Below are 18,602 nucleotides of genomic sequence, written 5' to 3'. Positions count from 1 at the left end.
CAAGCTTTTGGATGCAAGGTGCAGGTTTTTTGTGGCTCTTTAATGCAAAACTGTTGAAACTGTGTATCCATAACTTTGTGGCTAAAACGTATCCCGATTATCAAGTGACATAAAGCGGCCCAGCACTGGTTCCAGGTCAGTTTTTGTTGTAGGATTGTGGTTTTTCGGTCTCTTCCTTGTCTGGCACCTGATTGTTATACTGAGCTTCTAAAACAATATTTGCAAACTGGTTAAAAATTGTAAGGAAATCCCTGATTTGCCTGTTTTATATTAGAATATTGTTATGGCTAATATTTTATTTACACTCTAATCTTTGTCTTGTCAGAAAATAAAAAATAAAATATTGTACGGATAATGTTTTTTTCTTTTTTTTATTTACATTTTTATTTAGAGCAAAATTGAAACATGTTTTGCAGCTAGTCAAAGATATAAACGTTTTTCAGAAAGTAAAGAGATACAATAAAACAGGTATAAGACACAGTTGTCTAAAGATTCTTATAAAATGAGGTGGTAATAGTGGTGAGACAAATAAACATTTTGTAAAAGAAAATTCAAAGCTTGGCAAAGCCATTGTGAGTATACGGATAAAGTTGAACTACATAGAGGCAAATGTAAACCGAAACTTCTGCACCAAAGACAAAAGAATATCATTCCAAATCTTTACTTCTATAAGAAAGCAAATAACGAAAAATACAGCATCAATCCTATTTAATCCCAGATGTGTGGTTCATTCAATGTCACGAGATGGCATCTGTCCTCTCAACAATAATCTGATACTGCTGTTTACTAAATCCAAACACAATTATAGTGCAAAGCTGAGAACTGCTCTGTATTTTTTCATACATGAAGGTTTCCAATTTAAAGTAACCATTCAATGACAACTTTTATTTAAAACTGGTTTAAGAAATGATGATGCTTTATTTTGAGTTAAAGCCCTGGGCTGACATGGACGTGAGAGACAGCATGGTACATAACTCTGAAAAATGTTTTGATCTACTTTAATGTTCTTACAGTGTCTGAAAATCTTCTTATTCTTGATTTGTCCCCATTCTCTGACTCAGCAGCTAAATTGTATCATACATATCGATAGATTAAGATATGTTAATCCAAGTATTCTCAAAAAGAGAATACTTGGATTAAATTTGTTTAACCTTTGAGCCATCAAAAAAGCAGCTACAAAGCGCTCAAACTCTATCTTTGCGTTCTCCAAACCGACTGGCTGACTTGCACTTTTGTCATGGAACAGTTCTCAAGAGAAGCAGATCAGAAACACTAACACACTGCAGCCACAGGCATTCCCACTATACACATCCATTATCTCCGTCTGTATCCGTGTGCTGTCGACCCCGAGCAGGAACTTTGGGGGCCGCTGTGGTCGGACGCAGGGAGTGGGAAGTTAGCACTGGCAGAGAAAAGTCAAAGTCAGGCATTTTTTGGAGTAAGATAAGAAGAGAGCGCGGGGAAGAAAAAAACTAAAATAACATAAAGCCACTTGGGGGGAATGAGATTACTCTGACAACATATCTCTCTGTTTCTGCCAGATTTTGAAATATTGCAGCCTTTTAATCAACAAACACAATGAGGTGATAGTGAAATACACATTTATCATTGAACAGCCTACAGTGCATGTAGCAGGAACGATTTGTCCGGTTTCGTTGACGTTACCTTGACCTGCAAGGGCACTACAGACCCGGGCTTGTGCGGCACTGGCAGGTGCTGCACAGGAGTATCCAGTGTCAGGCCTTTTGTTTGCTTTTTTGATTTATTGCTGACCAAGGTCCCGCCTAACATGTGTGGAGGAGAGCCCGCTCCCCCTCCTCTCAACACCTTTCCCCACATAAATAAACCCCCTGGCTGCAGAAATGACCAACGCGCTCTCTGCTGAAACCTCTCCACTGATAACGCGATTGTTTAAGATGCTTCATACTCCTGTCTCAACACACACTGACTCACAGACCCAACACCAACCACCAACTGCTGGCCCTTTGGTGTCCATCCACACATGCGCCACAAGTAAGAAACTGACAATGTGACTCAGGGGATACATGGGGAATAAAGAGATGCAGATTTATACTCTAGCCAATAGATAACACTGCTGGGATGAGTTGACTTTCAGTGAATGGAGACAGAGAGGAGTCATCCAGTAAAGTAAATGATTACAGACTGCTTCAATTAAATACAAAGGAACCAGACAAATATGGGGTTAAGTGCAAAAACAAGACCCCCCCCTCGACCTAAAGCTCCTGGTATGTCTGAAATAAGCCCATTTAACCTTCAAACGTTTCCAGTGGCAGACTGGTTTCATTTGAATGTTTTGTAAGAGGATTATTACAACCAACATCTAAAAAAATGCAACAACGAAACACAATTTGAGTTCTGATATCCATTAAAAAATATAATCTGACATTGCTTTTTTGTAAAAAATAATACTTCTTTAACTTTGTTTCAGTAAATATAAAGCTACATCCAGGAGCCAATTATCTTAACATAATGATCAGGGGGAAAAGCTAGCTAGGTCTTGTCCACGAACAGAACCTGCCAATAATCACCTTCAAAGCTCATTTATTTAAATGCAAACTGATTTTGTTAAATAAAGTTAAACTGTCTCTGAAAGTCACACTTCATAAAAGCTTTAATATGTAACTTTCCCACCATAAAATATTTGTTTCAAAGATATAGTACAATGACTTTCAACAGAGGGAGTGGCGTATCCCATTTTCACAGAGCGCTACGGTTTTCTTGTGAGATGTTCGTGCAGGTTTACAGCATTAGTTCACACACCAGCCTTCAGCTTCAGAAGTAGGCAGTTAGCCTTTCCCGGTACTGTCGGATACAGTTGGATACCTCCTTTCTGTTTTAAACAAAACACAATTGCAATTTGCCAACTTGAAGTTGTGAAGTCACTCATATTCCTGCTGAGCGACGCATGAGCAATATAATATCCCACTTAACATGAAGCTCACCAGCAAGAACCCATTTACCCAAGTTTAGCTTTCTATAAAGAGTGGAAATAGGGACAAACTTTTTTTATTTAACAGACAAGATACAGCCAGTTAACTACTGAGGTTGAGAGGTGTTTGCAGGCAGATTTTGTTAGCTTTAGATAATATAGGATAATAATGTCCTCTTGTTTCCAGGCCTTAAGCTAAGCTAACAGTGGAAAATTTGGTGCTTTGAAAGAAGCCTGGTGTTGCAGTTCCTTTCCCTACTGCTGTGTATTAGTTACTTTTCCCCCCCAAACATGCTTTGTTTTGTGACTGGATGATTCTCACTGTAAACTGAAAAGAAAGTGGAATGAATTTATTTTTATTTTAGAGTTATGTTATCGGTGGGAAGCAAACCAGTTTACTATACAGTACCACCAACTCAACCGGAATAGAAAGAGGACAACTAGTTTGAGGGATCAACAGCAAATTTTGTTACAAAAAAATTAAAATCACAACTTGTTCCCCTTTCAAATACAATCATTTCAATCACATAAAAGCTGATAAGCTGCTAGCTGTAGCTTTATAGTGTAGAAGTATCAGGCTCATATCAATCGTGTCATATGGCTCTAGGTTCCTCAGTTCCTCCCCAGTACAAACTGTTACTATTAAAACTGCTCTTTTACAACCCTGACCCTTACTAATAGAAATAATACTGACCTCATGGGAATATTTCTATCTTACACCCAGAACACCATCTAACAACAATGACACATAAGTCTCTAGTGCAGCAGTGCAGACAGCAACTGTGTAGCGCTGCAGCTGTCTTGGATGAGGGGGCATCCGTTCAAGAACGGGCATGCTGACCCCCCACCCAGAGAATCTGTGCCCGGGCTGGCACCCACTGAGCTGAAGCCATCAGTCACTGAAGATGATGACAGCAAAATACGCCAAGGGAGGAGCACGGTTTTGAATCGGGTAGAAACCACAAGCTATGAAACACCAGCACTTTTCACACATAGACTGCCACCGTACGTCCTCTTCATTTGTCTGTTCTCCATTAAAATATTAAAACAAACACAGCTGCCAGCACACTGAGCAGCCAGAGGAGTTACTACTCTGTTTCTATACACTGAGTGTGTGTGTGTGTGCTATGCATCCATCAGCAAGCATGTTTTTTTTCCTTCCCCAAAATAACAAAAGTTCCTCTTTCACACAGAAAAGATTGATAATAATATAGACACGGAGTATGTAGCTGTATTGAGGAACCCTGCCTCCTCCTTCTTCTCCCTCTCACCCCAGTGTCAAAGATCTGTTAGTCAGGGGCTGGGGAGTTTTCAGTCTCCAGGGGAACATCCCTCTGAACCGCCTGCCAAGCTTCTCCTCTCCCTCCTCCATCCTCACTCTCACTCTCGCTCTGCTCTCTTTTTTTGTTCCCCTCATGGTCTCTTCTTCTTAGATCCGCATCTTCATTCTTCATCCGCATGCTCAACTTTCTCCTTTATTCCCACTTTCTACTAAAACGAAAGCACTTCTTTTTTAAGCTTTCACGCTCTTATCTATTTCCCCCCTCTCTACCCTTCCGCTCCTCTTCCTCTCCCAGTGATCCAGCTCCTCTGCAGCCGTGCATAATTAGGCCTAAACACAAGGCTGCGCAGGCTCACATCTGGAAGGAGTTTGGACATGGCAGTTTCCTACCAGGACGGCTAAATATTTAGGTTGAGAGTTACTGCGTGTGGATGAACTCATGATAGAGGGGGGCAGGAAGGGGAGAAAAATGGGGAGCTGGAGATAAGGAAAAGAGGGAAAGTGGGACAAAAGATGGCTGATAGCTGAGAATAGCAAGATTCATCAGTAAACCCGCGCTAAGTGTGAGTTCGTACAAACTGAGAAATATATGATCTGTAATCAAAGTGCATCTCAAGACTGGACTGAAGGAGGTGGTAATATTAGGCCGACTGGTTGCTCCTTTACGGCTGGCAGGAACAACAAACAGCTAATAGTTTTAATAAACAAATCCCCGTTGGGATTTCCCATGAGGCTGAGGGGCCTCAGCTGGAATGTTTCACAGGGGCCAGCTGTTGTGCATTACACGTAGCAGCCGGCCCCGGAAGCCCAAAGCCTGGTGTCCTCTAGCCTTCGCTCGCTCAGCATGGAGGAGAGATTCCTCCAGAGAGAGAGAGGGCGGCACAGCCGGCTGTCAGGCTGTCTGACGCGGGGAGGGACCGAGGCGGCGTAGGGCACAGAGAAAGCGCCCCTGCTGCACCTGGGATACAGTCTGTCTCTAAGCGGAGTTGAGGAATGTCAGGAATAACACGAATATCAACACATCTTCTCACATTCCACATCTGGAGCTAATGTCATGAGTGAAGATGGGAGAAGGGCTCTTGAGGAACCAAACCAATCTTCAGGACAATGAACGTTCCAGACACCAGAGTCAAAGGTAAAGTGGGCGGAATTGTTTGCTCTGCAGCATTATAAATGTGTCACAGAATGTACGCCATGTGTGCAAAAACAACCAAACCAAAATTAGTAGATGCAAGAATGGAAGATTATATTCAATCACCTCGACCACTGCCACCACCACCCCCTCCCCCCACTGTTTCCAGCAATGTGTTCTCCAGATGTTTATCCTGCCTTTATTAAGCAAGAAACACAAGGGCCTATAAATGGACTGCTGGCTCGTTTCAGCTCTCCTGGGGCATAAATCCCCTTACTTTACCTCATATGCTCGCTGCAGAGGGGCAGTTGAACATGTTTTTTTTTTACTGTGCCCATGTGCAGCTAACATTTCTCCCACTGGGTCAGAGTACAGAGACAGTAACATACTGTGGGAATGAGCAATGTCTACAGAAAGTCTGAGCGGCTGTTAGGAAAGTGTTCAACAACACAACACCCCAAAATTATGTGTCACTGATAGATTAGTGGTGCATCCATCATGAGAGATAGTGTGCTTTGGCAAACTATGAGGCTCTTACATGTTCTATCCAAGGAGACCACACAAATAACTTCTTAATTAAAAAATATCAAACCAGGCCCACAGCCATTTCTGTCAGATTCCCACCAAATGCTCTTTCTTTCTAGTATAAATATAAACGTATAGTATGTGTGTGTGTTCTGTTCATTCCAGTTAAGTCACCCACACCATGTGCACAGGGGGTTGGTGGGAGAAAGACGGAGCTGCAAGTCAAACTTAAAGTGACAGACGTGTCAATGAGGCAGGGCCATGATGGGTGTTACAGTCAGCATGCCCTCTTGTTGATCTTCCCTAAGTGCTTCACAGAGAGGCGATGCTCAGCCCTCCTCTGCAGAGGTAAACTAAATCAAGATGTAAACTTCTGACCTAATAAGCCTCATTACTACAAGCAAGATCTCAATACAGTTAAACCTGAGGTCATGGGTTCAGAGGCATGAGTGTGTAGATCTGATTTTTGACACTCCAGCCTCCCTTCTTTTACTCTTCTATTTATTGGAAAACACACCAGCATCACCCATATAGTATCCTGTCAATTAATTTTCAAAACTATGTCCTCTGCAAGTTCACCCTTATAGTATAAACCAAGTAAAACTGACAAAAGCTATAACAGCTTAAACATAGCATGATTGGTCAGTACTAAACAAATTAAAGAAGGAATGTCATAACAGAGGACACAAATGAATTCAAGGTCAGACAGTGAAGTCCCACTCAGTGCAACAAACCACATCAGATGAATCGTGCTATAAATATATGTTAATAGTTTGGAGACAACCGTGAAGCCGTCAGTGTTCAGACTCACAGGGTGACGGTCCTGTTGGGTAGCAGGCTGCCATCCGGTGGCTCACTCAGCTCCTCCTTGGTGCAGCTGACCCTCCTCCCCACAGCCTGGCCCGGGACACTGTGCGTTTTCCCCCGCTCCTCCGTGCAGCTGCAGCCGCTGGTGGAGGCGAGCAACCCGGTACAGGCCCTGGAGAGCCTGGGCTCGGAGGCGCACAGCAGGAGCAGCATCAGTACCAGCCGCCCCGGCAGCGGAGGGATGCCAACGCCGGGCGCAAACATTGTCCTTCGGCTGGAGCTCACCTCAGCTGCACCCCCGCCTCCAGTCATCCCATAACTCCACCATGAAGCTTTCAGTGGAGGGCGTGAGGTGTGTAAGAGGAAGTTGGACGAGTATCTTTTTTAGGTCTTGAATGAATGGTTAACTTGGAAATCCTTCGCTTGGCAGTAAACTCTCACCATCCGGTCTTTTAGCAATAGTGATTTTCCAACAGTGTCCCGTTATATCATGGCAGCCCGGGCGCACAGCTCCCTCTGGTCCAACTAAACTCAAAGGAGAGTGAGTCCATCCACACGTCCTCAACACCTACACACAGACGCAAGAGTGTGCCTTAAAAAGTTGTCAGTCGGCTTAATTATCTTGAGAGGTTTACAACACTTTTAGGATACTTTGGAGAGTCGTTAGAATATCTCCCGCTGTAAAAGTCAGTCTTGAGGTTGATGAAAGCCACGACAGAGCAGTCAAAAGCCACACACTGTCATTTATATGAAGAAGGAAAAAAAAAGTGTAATCCCAAACATTTTTCTCAGTTGTATCGCTGCTCTTAAAAACTTTCCTCCCCTCTTCTCCCGGATCCCGAGGTCTACGTTGATCTCTCTAAGGAGAAACTTTTGAAAACTTTCAAACAGGAGTGAAAAAAAAAAAAAAAGTTCGGACAAGAAGTGAGCTGGTCCTATTCGGCTCCTGTGTAATTCCCAAAAAATCTAGCGGTTTTGCCTGCTTGCGTCTGTCACACTCAAACTCGCTTAGTTACAACCCCAAGTGCGCCTGTTCCGTCTGCGCCTGCGCACTGGTCCCCGCGGTCCTAGCGCATCCAGCCCGTACAGAGAGGAGGTTTACCTGCTACAAGAGAGGAAGCCCTCCTGAAAACACTTTCATTACTCTTTATCAAGCAGCCCAGTCGAATAATGTGTTTATTGCAGTTTGCCTTCATGATATGTTATTTAAGAAAAACACATTTTGACAATGTCATTTTAAAAGTCTTTGTAAAAGCAATTTTTATATCCTTATGTGTCTTTATTTTTTATTTGTAACGTAAAAGGTGAGGAATAATGTCACATTACCTCTTATAATAATGTTTATTGTGTAGCTTGTATGAATGGTAGGCCTATTAAAAATAAAATTCAAACTCTACTTTAAGGTGCAAGAGGAAGCTAATGTTTAACAGGATCAGCAAGTGGACATTTTTGGTGGGTTCATGCCTTATCGACCAGCCTGTGCAGCAATGCTGCTGTTTTTTGATTTGTAGTGGTCATTGCCATCCAGGTTTTATGAAGCAGGAATGTCTTGGTTAAAGTTATGGATGGATGCTTAGGATCTCTGGAGGAATGTATGTGTGACTGACAGTGGATCTAAGAACATTTATTCTATCTGCAAGGAGGGGAGATAATGAATAATACACATTAACAAATTCTACATAATGTTGTAAAGAGAGAGTTATTGTTATGCAGAACAACCTGATCCTGGAAACATAATGTGACTCAGCTCTCAGATGATAGATATCTGAGGCGAGTTAGAGCCACATTATAAACAGCTTTTATTTTATTCTTACTGGACGCCATTGGCCAACCTCAAGCTGCCACAAATGATAGCATTAGATGGCTAGACGTAGGTTGCCGCTGAATGCAGACAATACAGACGAATGTTCTGAACATTAACAAAAACTTGAGCCAAAAATCCAAAAATCAAAATGATCTACAAGTGTTGCTTTTGTTGTCAAAGATAAATGGTGCTCATGCATGCTGACACTTGAACAAATTATCTTAGATATAGAGATACTTCACAAGAAAGATATTCCAATAACTCAATTCTTTTGTTGACAGACCAATTTTTCTACAATAAATAAAGAATTTCCCCCCCATAAAGAATCCAACATAGGTTCCAAAAATTACAGAGGATCACCGTTTTGCCTGTGAGTGGAAGAATCCCAAAATACATTTCTTTAAAAAAAAGAAAATACTGTTTGATATCCGAGAGGCCCGAGAGGATGGAGAGCGGAACGATTCAAACCTGGAGAGAATTTCAAAATATGAGAAGTTGAAGCAGGAAAGCTTTTGAAAAGAAACATTTTGCAATTGGGCCCGACATGTATTCGCTGACAAATCCAGACTGCAGGCCCCTCAGTCATGCGAGCACGGCCTGCAGAATAATGGTGCTCTGTGCTCTGACCCACACAGTGGACCCCGGGTTTGTTATTCCTGTATATGATACTGTACGCTGGAAAGCCAGCGTGATTATTGAAATAAAGCACAAGGAGTGGACGGGCGCCTGAAACAGAGGGCTGTTTATCCAAGCTGTTAAATAAAGCTTCAAGTACAACACCCCCCTCCGACTGTGCAAGGCCCAAATCTCTCTCATCTGGAGAGCACAGTTTCCATTTAGAAAGTCACGTCCCAAACTGCACATTACATCAAATTGTACTTAATGGCATCCAGACAAACTTTAATGTCGTTCCAACATTTTCTCTCCAGCCCTCCCTCTCTCCTTATAGCAACGCAAAGCAATCTCTCTCCGCCTGCTTGCTCCACATCTGGACTCCATTCCAGGTGGGGTGTTGAGAAAGGGGAGAGCGCCGGGGAAGAAAGGTGGAACGCAGAGCAACTCCAAGGCTCAACATGGAGAACTGAGATAATGTCTTTGGGGAGGTTTTGGAGGAAGTTATACAAGCTTTTAAGATGCAAGACAGACCTGCTGATGATGGTGTGTGTTCCTATAGGCTATAGTCCTCTGAATCCTGTTAGGAAATATAGGCTATAGATCTACAATTTGTTTTTTTATATAACTACATATGTCAACCAGACAAAGTGACAGTTCAGACTGAGGTAACTTAAAGCTCCTGTTAGAGAATAAACAAAGGAAACTATGAGCTGGGAAGCAAACATCAGGCCCCTTAGTCTTTCTTAAGGAGGCCATGACACCTAGTGGTGGAATGAGCAGCACACAGAAGCCCCGCCCCCTCTGTCAGTCTAACCAGTCTTTCCACTTCCTGCATGAATGGTTTTAATTACGTTTTTATGGGGGCATTAAACCCACTGCTTTAGCAGTTTATGAGGTTATGAAATCATAATGTGAGGCCATATCTTCAGCAGTTAATACCTTCGTCCATCATTAAGAATGGTTATTGGTAGTAGAAGTAGAAGTAGTAGTGGTAAGTAACACTTAATGCTGCAGTAACAGATGGATGAAGCATCGATCTTTTGATGACATGTTTGTAAAGCCATGTGTTTAAGGTATGAATTTTTTGTTTCGGAATCCACATCAATATAATAACTTAACTACGGCAAGCTCTTTTAACATTAAATTAGGCTATTAGCGGTAAAAGCAATTGTAGATATCAATAATTGCTTTTTGACATGTTAGAATTCCAAGCAGACATATCCACAATGTAATTTTCACTAGTAACAATTCTAATTAGAGATATCTACATGTCATTTTTTACTAGCAAAAATGTTCATTCTTGATATCAACAATACAATTCTTACTCGTGAAAACGTTCATCTATGATATCTACAATTGTTCTTACATTATAAATTAATGTAAATTAATTACATTATATATTTTAATATAAAATGCAATTCTTACTAGTCAAAATAACATTATTTGATAAATTACATTTTGACATAGAAATGTATTTGTAACATGTAAAAATGTTTTTACAGATATCTTGAATTAACATTTCAACATGTCAAAATTACATTTCGACATGTTGAAATGTAATTTACAATATTAAAAAGGAAATCGCTACTCATCAGCCAGACTGGTTTAATGTTAAAAGGGTTTGCCATAACTTAACTGTTTAAAACGTGTTAATCTATATTTCATATATTGACGCCTTCTTGTTCAGTTGTTTCAGACTTCTTTACACCCAAATTAGCTTTTCATACAAAAAAATGAGTTTAGATTTTTTTTCATAAAAAAAAACCAAAAAAACAAGAATTTCTGAGTTACTTTTTTCTTTCTGTATTTCCAAAGTTCAGACGCACATTTAAACACGTAGTAATGCTTCCCCCTTGTGGTGAGCCGAGTGAAATGTAGGAATATATTTCAAAATGACTTTTTCTTTATTGTCTCTACCTGAAGGCGAAATAAGTTAAAAAAATAAATAAATAAAAAAAGGTTAAGGTTTGTCGCTTCCCGTTTTGAAGACAGACGAAATACTTGAACCCAACTGCTTGTTCAAATTTAACATTTAAAGTCCCTTAAGTCTAGGCAAGTAATAACTCGTCCTGAAAATATGCTGCATTACCGTGCCCTCTCAGATTTTGGTGACACCCTACTGGTCAAACCTGTCTTCACAGAACAGGGACGTGTCGCTCCACAAGTCAGTCATTTCTACTGTTAGTAGTTATAGCTGTGAGGACACTTAATGCCTGATGTGAAAAAAGGGTTGAATGAACAACATACACTCGATGTGAAATGTAAATCTATCAGGACGTAGGTTTTCTTTAAGTTATAACGAGTAACATAATGTTCATACATGTATGATAAAAGACAGAAAACAACTCATGTTTGTCACCTGCCAACTTAAAGACATTCAGAGAAGCTCTAAGCAGACATCAATCCAAACATCTGTTTTCTCAAGATCTTGACTTATTTATCTCATACGCTTAATTGAAAAGCACAAAACAAACAAAAAAAAGGGCTTAACTTACCTCATTAGGGCAATGTTAGAAGGACATGTCTCGGTCCGGCCTATAAAAGTCTCCAGCCTATTTTTTTTTTTTAGATCGTCATAAAATGATCCCGTTATCAAAAGAAAACCAGCAGTTATCTCATGATAATTAAATAAATAAGTCACAGCACAAGAAAACCACCACAGATGAGTCAGTAAACTAAATGTATGGGTGCATGTCTTCTGTACTTACAGACTGTAACCTGTAGGAATTCCCACACAATCATCGTCAGTGAAGCTTCAGGTTGTGCGATTTTATTAAGTGCCACATAATAGAAACATTATAGTGTATCTCTGAGTATTGCTGTAACTGGACAAGTGTAGTATATTCCAATTCCATTCACACTAAATGTCCTCTGCACACATTATGCATTTAAATGGTCTATATTATAGAATACAGTTCAATTACATAAACATCAAAAATATTTGTATATTGTATGAATCTATAATCCCTCATAAGAAACAAAAAAGCAAAACAAGGCAGCTATTTTTTTTTCCATTATTTCTACTCAAATTCTGCTTACAAAAGAAATATAGAAAACTCGAGGGCTTTTGGCCTGACTCTAGCCCAAAAATCACAAAATTTACCTCCCTTTCCTTTTCTCTCTCTCTCTCTCTCTCTCTCTCATGCATGCACGCACACACACACACACACACTCACACGCACACACAGTCACACACACTGATGCAGGGAGGGCATGCTGAAGTGAGCAAACTTCTTCACACACAAACAGCACCGTCTGTGTACAGTGCATCTTTAAATGTGCATGCAGTGTAGGTGAGATTTGGTCCCTTCTTGTCAGCAGGAGATTCAGCTGAATGATCAGATCCTCAGAGTCAGAGAGCCGGTGCTGGTGAGTTTGTCGAAAAAGTTTGTTTTGGTAAAACTGGCCTTAGTTGATTAGATGTGGCTCGAGTCCACGGCAGCTGTGCATCATTAGAGCTAAAAATAAACCAAAAGAGAATGTGGCGGCAAAAAACTGCCTATTCTCATACAGATAAAGAAAGGCAGGAAAGTGAATCACTATAATGCAAAATATGGTTAAATATGATCAGAAAATAATATCCTGTGCTGTGTTGTTGACCAGTGTCCATCTCCACGCACCATTAAAAGGTCTGTATCTGAGTCAGGAGAGGTGGAGCTTCAGGCAGAGCACTAGCACCCTGTGTCCAGAGGGAGGCAGGTGATATGGGGGCAGCCTTAATGGCGGGGGGACACGGTGGCTTGAGGGGAACTGCCTTGGCTTTGGTGCCTCTGATTGGCGTGTTTCTCACAGTACATCACGTCTCCGAACCAAAAGTGACCTCTCATCCTGAGGTTAAGACCACAATCTGAGCAGGTGTAGCACTCTGGGTGGCGGTAGTGGTCTTCTGTGATGCGCACGGCCAGATTGCTGTAAAGAAATGAATCCAGTGAGAATATTGTCCCTTTTTTATTTTTTTAAGGGAGAGAAAACAGCAGGTTTTAGTTCATTGAGTTATGTCAAATGTCTTGGTTTCAAACACAGGTTTCCTCCAGAGGTGAGGTTTTTCATCCTTGCTCTTTGTTCTGTATACAGAGAGCTGCAGAGTACTGCAAGAAGGTGCAGTACAGGTCAGCTGTACTGCACCTTCTTCTCCAGGGTTCAGAGTCAGAACATGGCTGCGCTCTACCTGCTTTAGTTCATTGTTGTGATGAAAACTTACTCGACATTAAGGTGTCAAAATCAGAGAGGCTTCTCATTGATTTTGGGAAAACACTGGAAAAGCTCTATTCAATATAAAGATATTCAGATTGTTGACAATATTTTGGAACTGTGTTCCACTTTCAATTAAATTTAGAAGCAATTAAGAATCGATTATTGAGCTCTGCAAAAGAGGATCCATTTACTGAGCAAGCTGAAGTTATTCAATGTCAGAAAAAGGATCTTGTTTCATTATTTATGGACCACGTGAGGTTGCCAGTGTTCACCTCAGTCCTGTCTGTTTTAAATGTAAGTATGGTCTGGGTAGACTATAACAACTGAATTTTCTTTTGGTATTAAAAGAAAAATGATCATGGAGCACCATTATCATAGCGGTGATGTTGCGTGCCCCATGTACAGAGGCTGTAGTCCTCATCACAGGGGCTATGGGTTTGAATCCGACCTCTGCCCTTTGCGGCATGTCAGACCCTACTCTCTCCTCCCAACATTTCCTCTCTCTTCAGCTGTCCTATCTAACAAAGGCCTAAAGGCCCAAAAAATACCATAAAAAAGAAAGCATAATCTGAATAAGAATCTGAAGCAGATGAATAACAACAATGAGAATTACTTTTTCAAACATCTTTGCATCTTAAAGGAGTGATTGACACCAGGACAAAACTATCTCACATTTCTTATCAAGTAGAACTAGGATCTATGTTCTTGTTTTATTCAGTAGATTCTTTGCTGATGCAGTTTTGATTTTGTACCAATACAGCTCCAGTTTAAAGATTCTTCATGAAACTGATAACTGATATTAACACTAAGGCTGATAATGTCTCTGTATGTCCTAACGTTATGTTTAATCAAAATAAATGATTAGGCATTATTTATTATACGCAGTGAGGTCATCTTTGAGTCATTTTTTGCCTCAACAATAAAAAAAGGTTTGTATGTGTTCTTTAATATTTCAGAGTTTGTTATTTAGAAAACATAAATAAACATTCAGAGCTCCTTCTAGAGAATGTTAGTTTGCTTCTTAAGAAAACCGTTCTTGAACTTTTATGTCCCTTCCCCATGGCAGGACTTGACCAGTCGTCATTATGGTTAAATAATGTAGCATTTAGCAACATCAACTGCTAAAAATGCTAATCAACATCACAGACAAGTCACTCTCCAGCTTTGTGCTTTGGATATAAAGTTAATTTAATAGAAATAATATAAATAAAAAATTGAATCACTTCAACTCAATATAATTCAAAAAACGTTTGTCTCCATTGGGAGCGTCATTTGTGTCAAAGCAGCAGTGCAACACAGCACAAGTACAATATACAAGTGCAGCTTTAAAAGCAGTTTTAAATATCATCATTGGAAAGAATATTTTTGGGAAAAATTTTCCATTAATACATTTAAAATAATAATAACTGCATTGGAGGTGTGTTAGGCACGCAGTGGACAGCTAGACATGAGTGTAGAGTCTCAGAAATCAGTTTGTGTGTCCTGGTGGTGAGTGGTTGTAGTGAGTGTGTAGTGTGGGTTATGATGCTATACTGTCCCCTCTATACTTTAAGGATGTCCAATGTACCTCTTAATGAGGTGACAGTTTATTAAGTTATTAAATCCAAGCCTAAACTTTTAAATAATGTTATCAAACATCAATAATGTTATGAAGCTAAGAGACTTGTGAAAATATGATAATAATGCAGGGGTACAAATGCTAAATACTTGTAGTACATCTTGTCCTGCAGGGCAAATCCTCATTGTTTTTATTCACACTCTTGTAATTGCAGTGAACGTGTCACTGCAGGTGACAGTGGACTTACAGAATGCTGGTGCCACACTTCTCACAGGTGTGGTGATTCTTGACTCCTCCCACTGCTGTGCTCGGTTTTGGGACGTCGGGTGAGAGTTTCCCTGGGAACCGCAGAGCTGCCTCTGAAGTCAAACACACACAGACACACACAGTCATGACCACAGCTGCTCATAGTGCTGTTCTGACAGGTTCGCATTTCTCGGTTCATCACATCAGCACAGTGTTTGTCTTTGTGCCTCATGCCAGTGGAGCGTGTTTGTGTTCCCCACTCGTCATCACAGCTCATCACCCACGGGACACGCTCCATGTGATGGGTTTGCACACATCGGACATTATGGCATCGTGAAAGAATGTTATCACTCTCTGGATGTATTTACCTCAACATTTATCAAAGCAGAGGGGGCAAATGGAGGACAGAAGCATTCCATGATGTGCCATTAACAACACACAGGAGAGCTTTCTGCACATCCTGTACAGGTCATGGCCTGATGGACGTAAATGACACCAGCTTGTTCTGAACGATGCACCAGCATAAAACTGTAGTATATATGATTTATGTTGTGTTTTACATGAACCCCTGTGCATACTTAACTCACGCAAAAGAGGTTAACACTGTTCCATTCATTTTAAATACCTGGGCTGTGCATTGGGTAGTGAAGACACTGAACACATCATAACTGATCAGACAAGGTTAAAGTCATGTCCCTGATAAAAACAAAGCACTCATTGAATCTATAGTGAAGGGTATGTTTGGATATTTAAGAGACTATTAAGAACTGAAAGCTAAAAAGGATGCGAGTATTTCCCATTTTAATTTTGCTTTATGGTTTGTATTTGAAAGACCGTCTAACCTTTCTCATCAGCCTCCAGGACCTCTTGCAGCATTTTAAAGGTGTTGGACTGACGAGGCGGGGTGCGGGACTCCTTATTCTCCTGGATCATCTTGTACACCTCTGACTCCTTGTCAAACTTCTGCATGGTAAAGTCAGAGCTTGAACTGCTGTAGAGGGAAGAAATAAAAAAAAGGTTGAAGTTAATCACATGCACTGAATTACTTAGGTGTGCTTGGAGTGATGTTTTCAGCAGTTAATGTGCGTTTATGAAGGACTTGTCGGACTGGTTCAACTAAATCCAGAGGAAATGAAGGAACGGGCAGGATCTGCCCTTGAGGCTTTGACCTCTGACCATGAAGTCTAAAATTCTCGCCACAGGCAAGAGAACAAAACATCCTTCAATCACACATCATAAGCTCAATAGGACCCTGACATATCCCTTCACCAGAGGAATTGTTCTGACTTAGAAAACAGCCTCAAGGACAAAACACTGAAGAAATGTTACTGACAACAGAAGCTATATAGCCTGCAAGGAACCATTTGTAAAGAAAGTATCAGATTAAATCTTTTCAACAACCATTATTCAATATGAATTCATTCATGTTTTGCCTGACACAGGACATGATAGACAACATAAGGCAAGATACCGTTCGATAATAGTTCACTAAAGAGCCAGAAACAAACACAAAAACAACTTTTTCATCCAGTGGGTGTTTCCAGACAGTTTCTGCACAGGAGGAGGTGAGTGGAGACAGGAAGCTTTCACCTTTAGGTACTTCATGCTTTCAGCTCATTAAGAAATAAGAAGAAGGGGAAAGTAGAAGAAAGAGCAGTAGCTCACTTTTACAAGCAAATTCTTTTCCCCCTGGTGTGAAGGAAAAGTGATTACTTTTACTACTTCCACACTGAATGTGTTAATGCACAACACTTCCGCCTTCCCACCATTGCTGAAGGAATGAATGAATGAAAACCATGATCATATAATGCAAGTTGAAAGAGACACAAAGGCACAAAGTGTGTTCTTGTGTATTTGTCTGGAGGGAGCTGGTGAGAGTTTTCTGTCAGCAGGAACCAGTTGGCCAGGTACACTAGACAGGCCAGGCGTGGTTGGATGCTTTCCACCTGTGGCCACCTGACTGACTGCCCCCATCAGTCACATGCAACAAATCTGCCCAAATATTTACTCTTTGACTCACACCTGTGCTGAAAAATGCTCAGAGATAATGACCCAAACCTCAACCATGCAAACATGAAGATACTGTTTTGTCAACTCTTTGTCAGTAGTGTTTATAAATCATAGACATCAGCAAATGTTTGGCAGTCTGCATTCAGTTTGTAGACGAATGCTCTGCTGGATTGTGTTCAGGTGCCAGATTTAGTCAGCCTAGACACCAACATGTTTTTCAAGAAAAGATTATAGACTCTAGTTGATAATACTGATCACTGTGCTGCAAGACAAATGAGAGGACTATACCCAAAACAGGCTTTGAATCTCTTAGTCATCAAACGTATTGTGTTATATTAATTTCAATGTATAAATGAGCAAGGACACAACCTTAAACCTTGTTGTACTGCCCAAATAATCATTGATGTCTACCATAATTTTACATGCAACAGAATGAGGAAACACTACATAGCTACATCTCGCATGTTCCTTGATGATCTTTAAGCTTTGTGCATGGTTGTGATTTTACACATATGTTATTCCAGCCTTGATTTCAGCTTGAAGCTTAGGCCTAACGCTAAATTGAATATGGCTGAAACAAGAGATGGCAAACAGACAAGACAACAAATATGTGACCAGAGCAAATTCTCAGCCCCTTTTCTTCTGCATCACCGAAAATGGTTCAAATTGAAAACAGACCTCTACAGAACACCCTCCAAGTTCTCCACATGCTCAACTCCACCCTCGGTCCATTTCCCCTTTTTCGCTTCACTCCTCGTCCCTGCTGAAATTGCAATCTCAAAACAAATGGAAAGTCCAGGTCAAATGGGAGGAGAACAAATAACTGAGAGGGTGAGAGGGGAACAGCATTCATCTGAAAAAGCAGTGGAGTCCACAGTTTTGCAGAGAAAGAGATAGATGGTTTGTCATCAGTGAATTGTGCTTTTAAAATGTTCTTATATCCATACAATTAAGAAGCTGCTGGTTCTCAGAACCCAGACTCAGCTCAGGGGAACTATGATAATGATCTAGTCAAAGCAAATGCATGTAGCCAAAACATATGCAGGATTACAAGGCTAAACAACAACCACATTTCTCTAACCAGGGAACTTACAATACTAAACCTAAGTTTGTTCATCCAGACAAAAGAAATCCAAAAGAACAAAACTCAAAATGATAAGACTCACCTCAAAAGGAAATAGAGAAGGAACAAAGAAAGAGAACTCAGCTATTCTTTCCAGTGACTGTCCCTATATTTCTCACACTGCTGGAGTCTCAACATAGCAACATAGGGAAGAAAAACCAGCAACACATGCAGATGCAAAACACACACACCTCTATCTGAACTAGACAAGACAGAAAAACAAGAGTTTGACCAAAAGGTGTGCCTCCGGGCTCAAACTCATTGGCCATGCGACACAAAGGGGTGGGAACATGGGTGTCACCCAGTATGTGATTGGCTGGGAGCAGCAGGGAGAGGCTTGGTGTGCAAGCTGGGGG

At 40.8% G+C, this 18,602-nt stretch overlaps 2 protein-coding genes across 2 annotated transcripts in view; both read right to left on the bottom strand.

Moving 5' to 3' along the window:
• adgra2 (adhesion G protein-coupled receptor A2) overlaps window positions 1-7,704 on the bottom strand; it is a 39,195-nt gene extending 31,491 nt beyond the window's left edge. The window contains exon 1 of the mRNA XM_020657089.3: window positions 6,701-7,704. Within this exon, the coding sequence (XP_020512745.2) occupies window positions 6,701-7,008 (308 nt within the window). The 5' untranslated portion in view covers window positions 7,009-7,704. The remainder of the gene's footprint in view (window positions 1-6,700) is intronic.
• Window positions 7,705-11,863: 4,159 nt separating this feature from the next.
• pdlim2 (PDZ and LIM domain 2 (mystique)) overlaps window positions 11,864-18,602 on the bottom strand; it is a 36,096-nt gene continuing 29,357 nt past the window's right edge. Inside the window, exons 8-10 of the mRNA XM_020657063.3 lie at window positions 15,956-16,104; window positions 15,115-15,226; window positions 11,864-13,024 (exon numbers count right to left, since the gene is read on the bottom strand). Of these exons, the coding sequence (XP_020512719.1) occupies window positions 12,832-13,024; window positions 15,115-15,226; window positions 15,956-16,104 (454 nt within the window). The 3' untranslated portion in view covers window positions 11,864-12,831. The remainder of the gene's footprint in view (window positions 13,025-15,114; window positions 15,227-15,955; window positions 16,105-18,602) is intronic.

Source organism: Labrus bergylta, chromosome 2 (assembly GCF_963930695.1).
Source record: "Labrus bergylta chromosome 2, fLabBer1.1, whole genome shotgun sequence".
Taxonomy (NCBI): Eukaryota; Metazoa; Chordata; class Actinopteri; order Labriformes; family Labridae; genus Labrus; species Labrus bergylta.
This window is presented reverse-complemented; position numbering and strand designations above follow the sequence as displayed.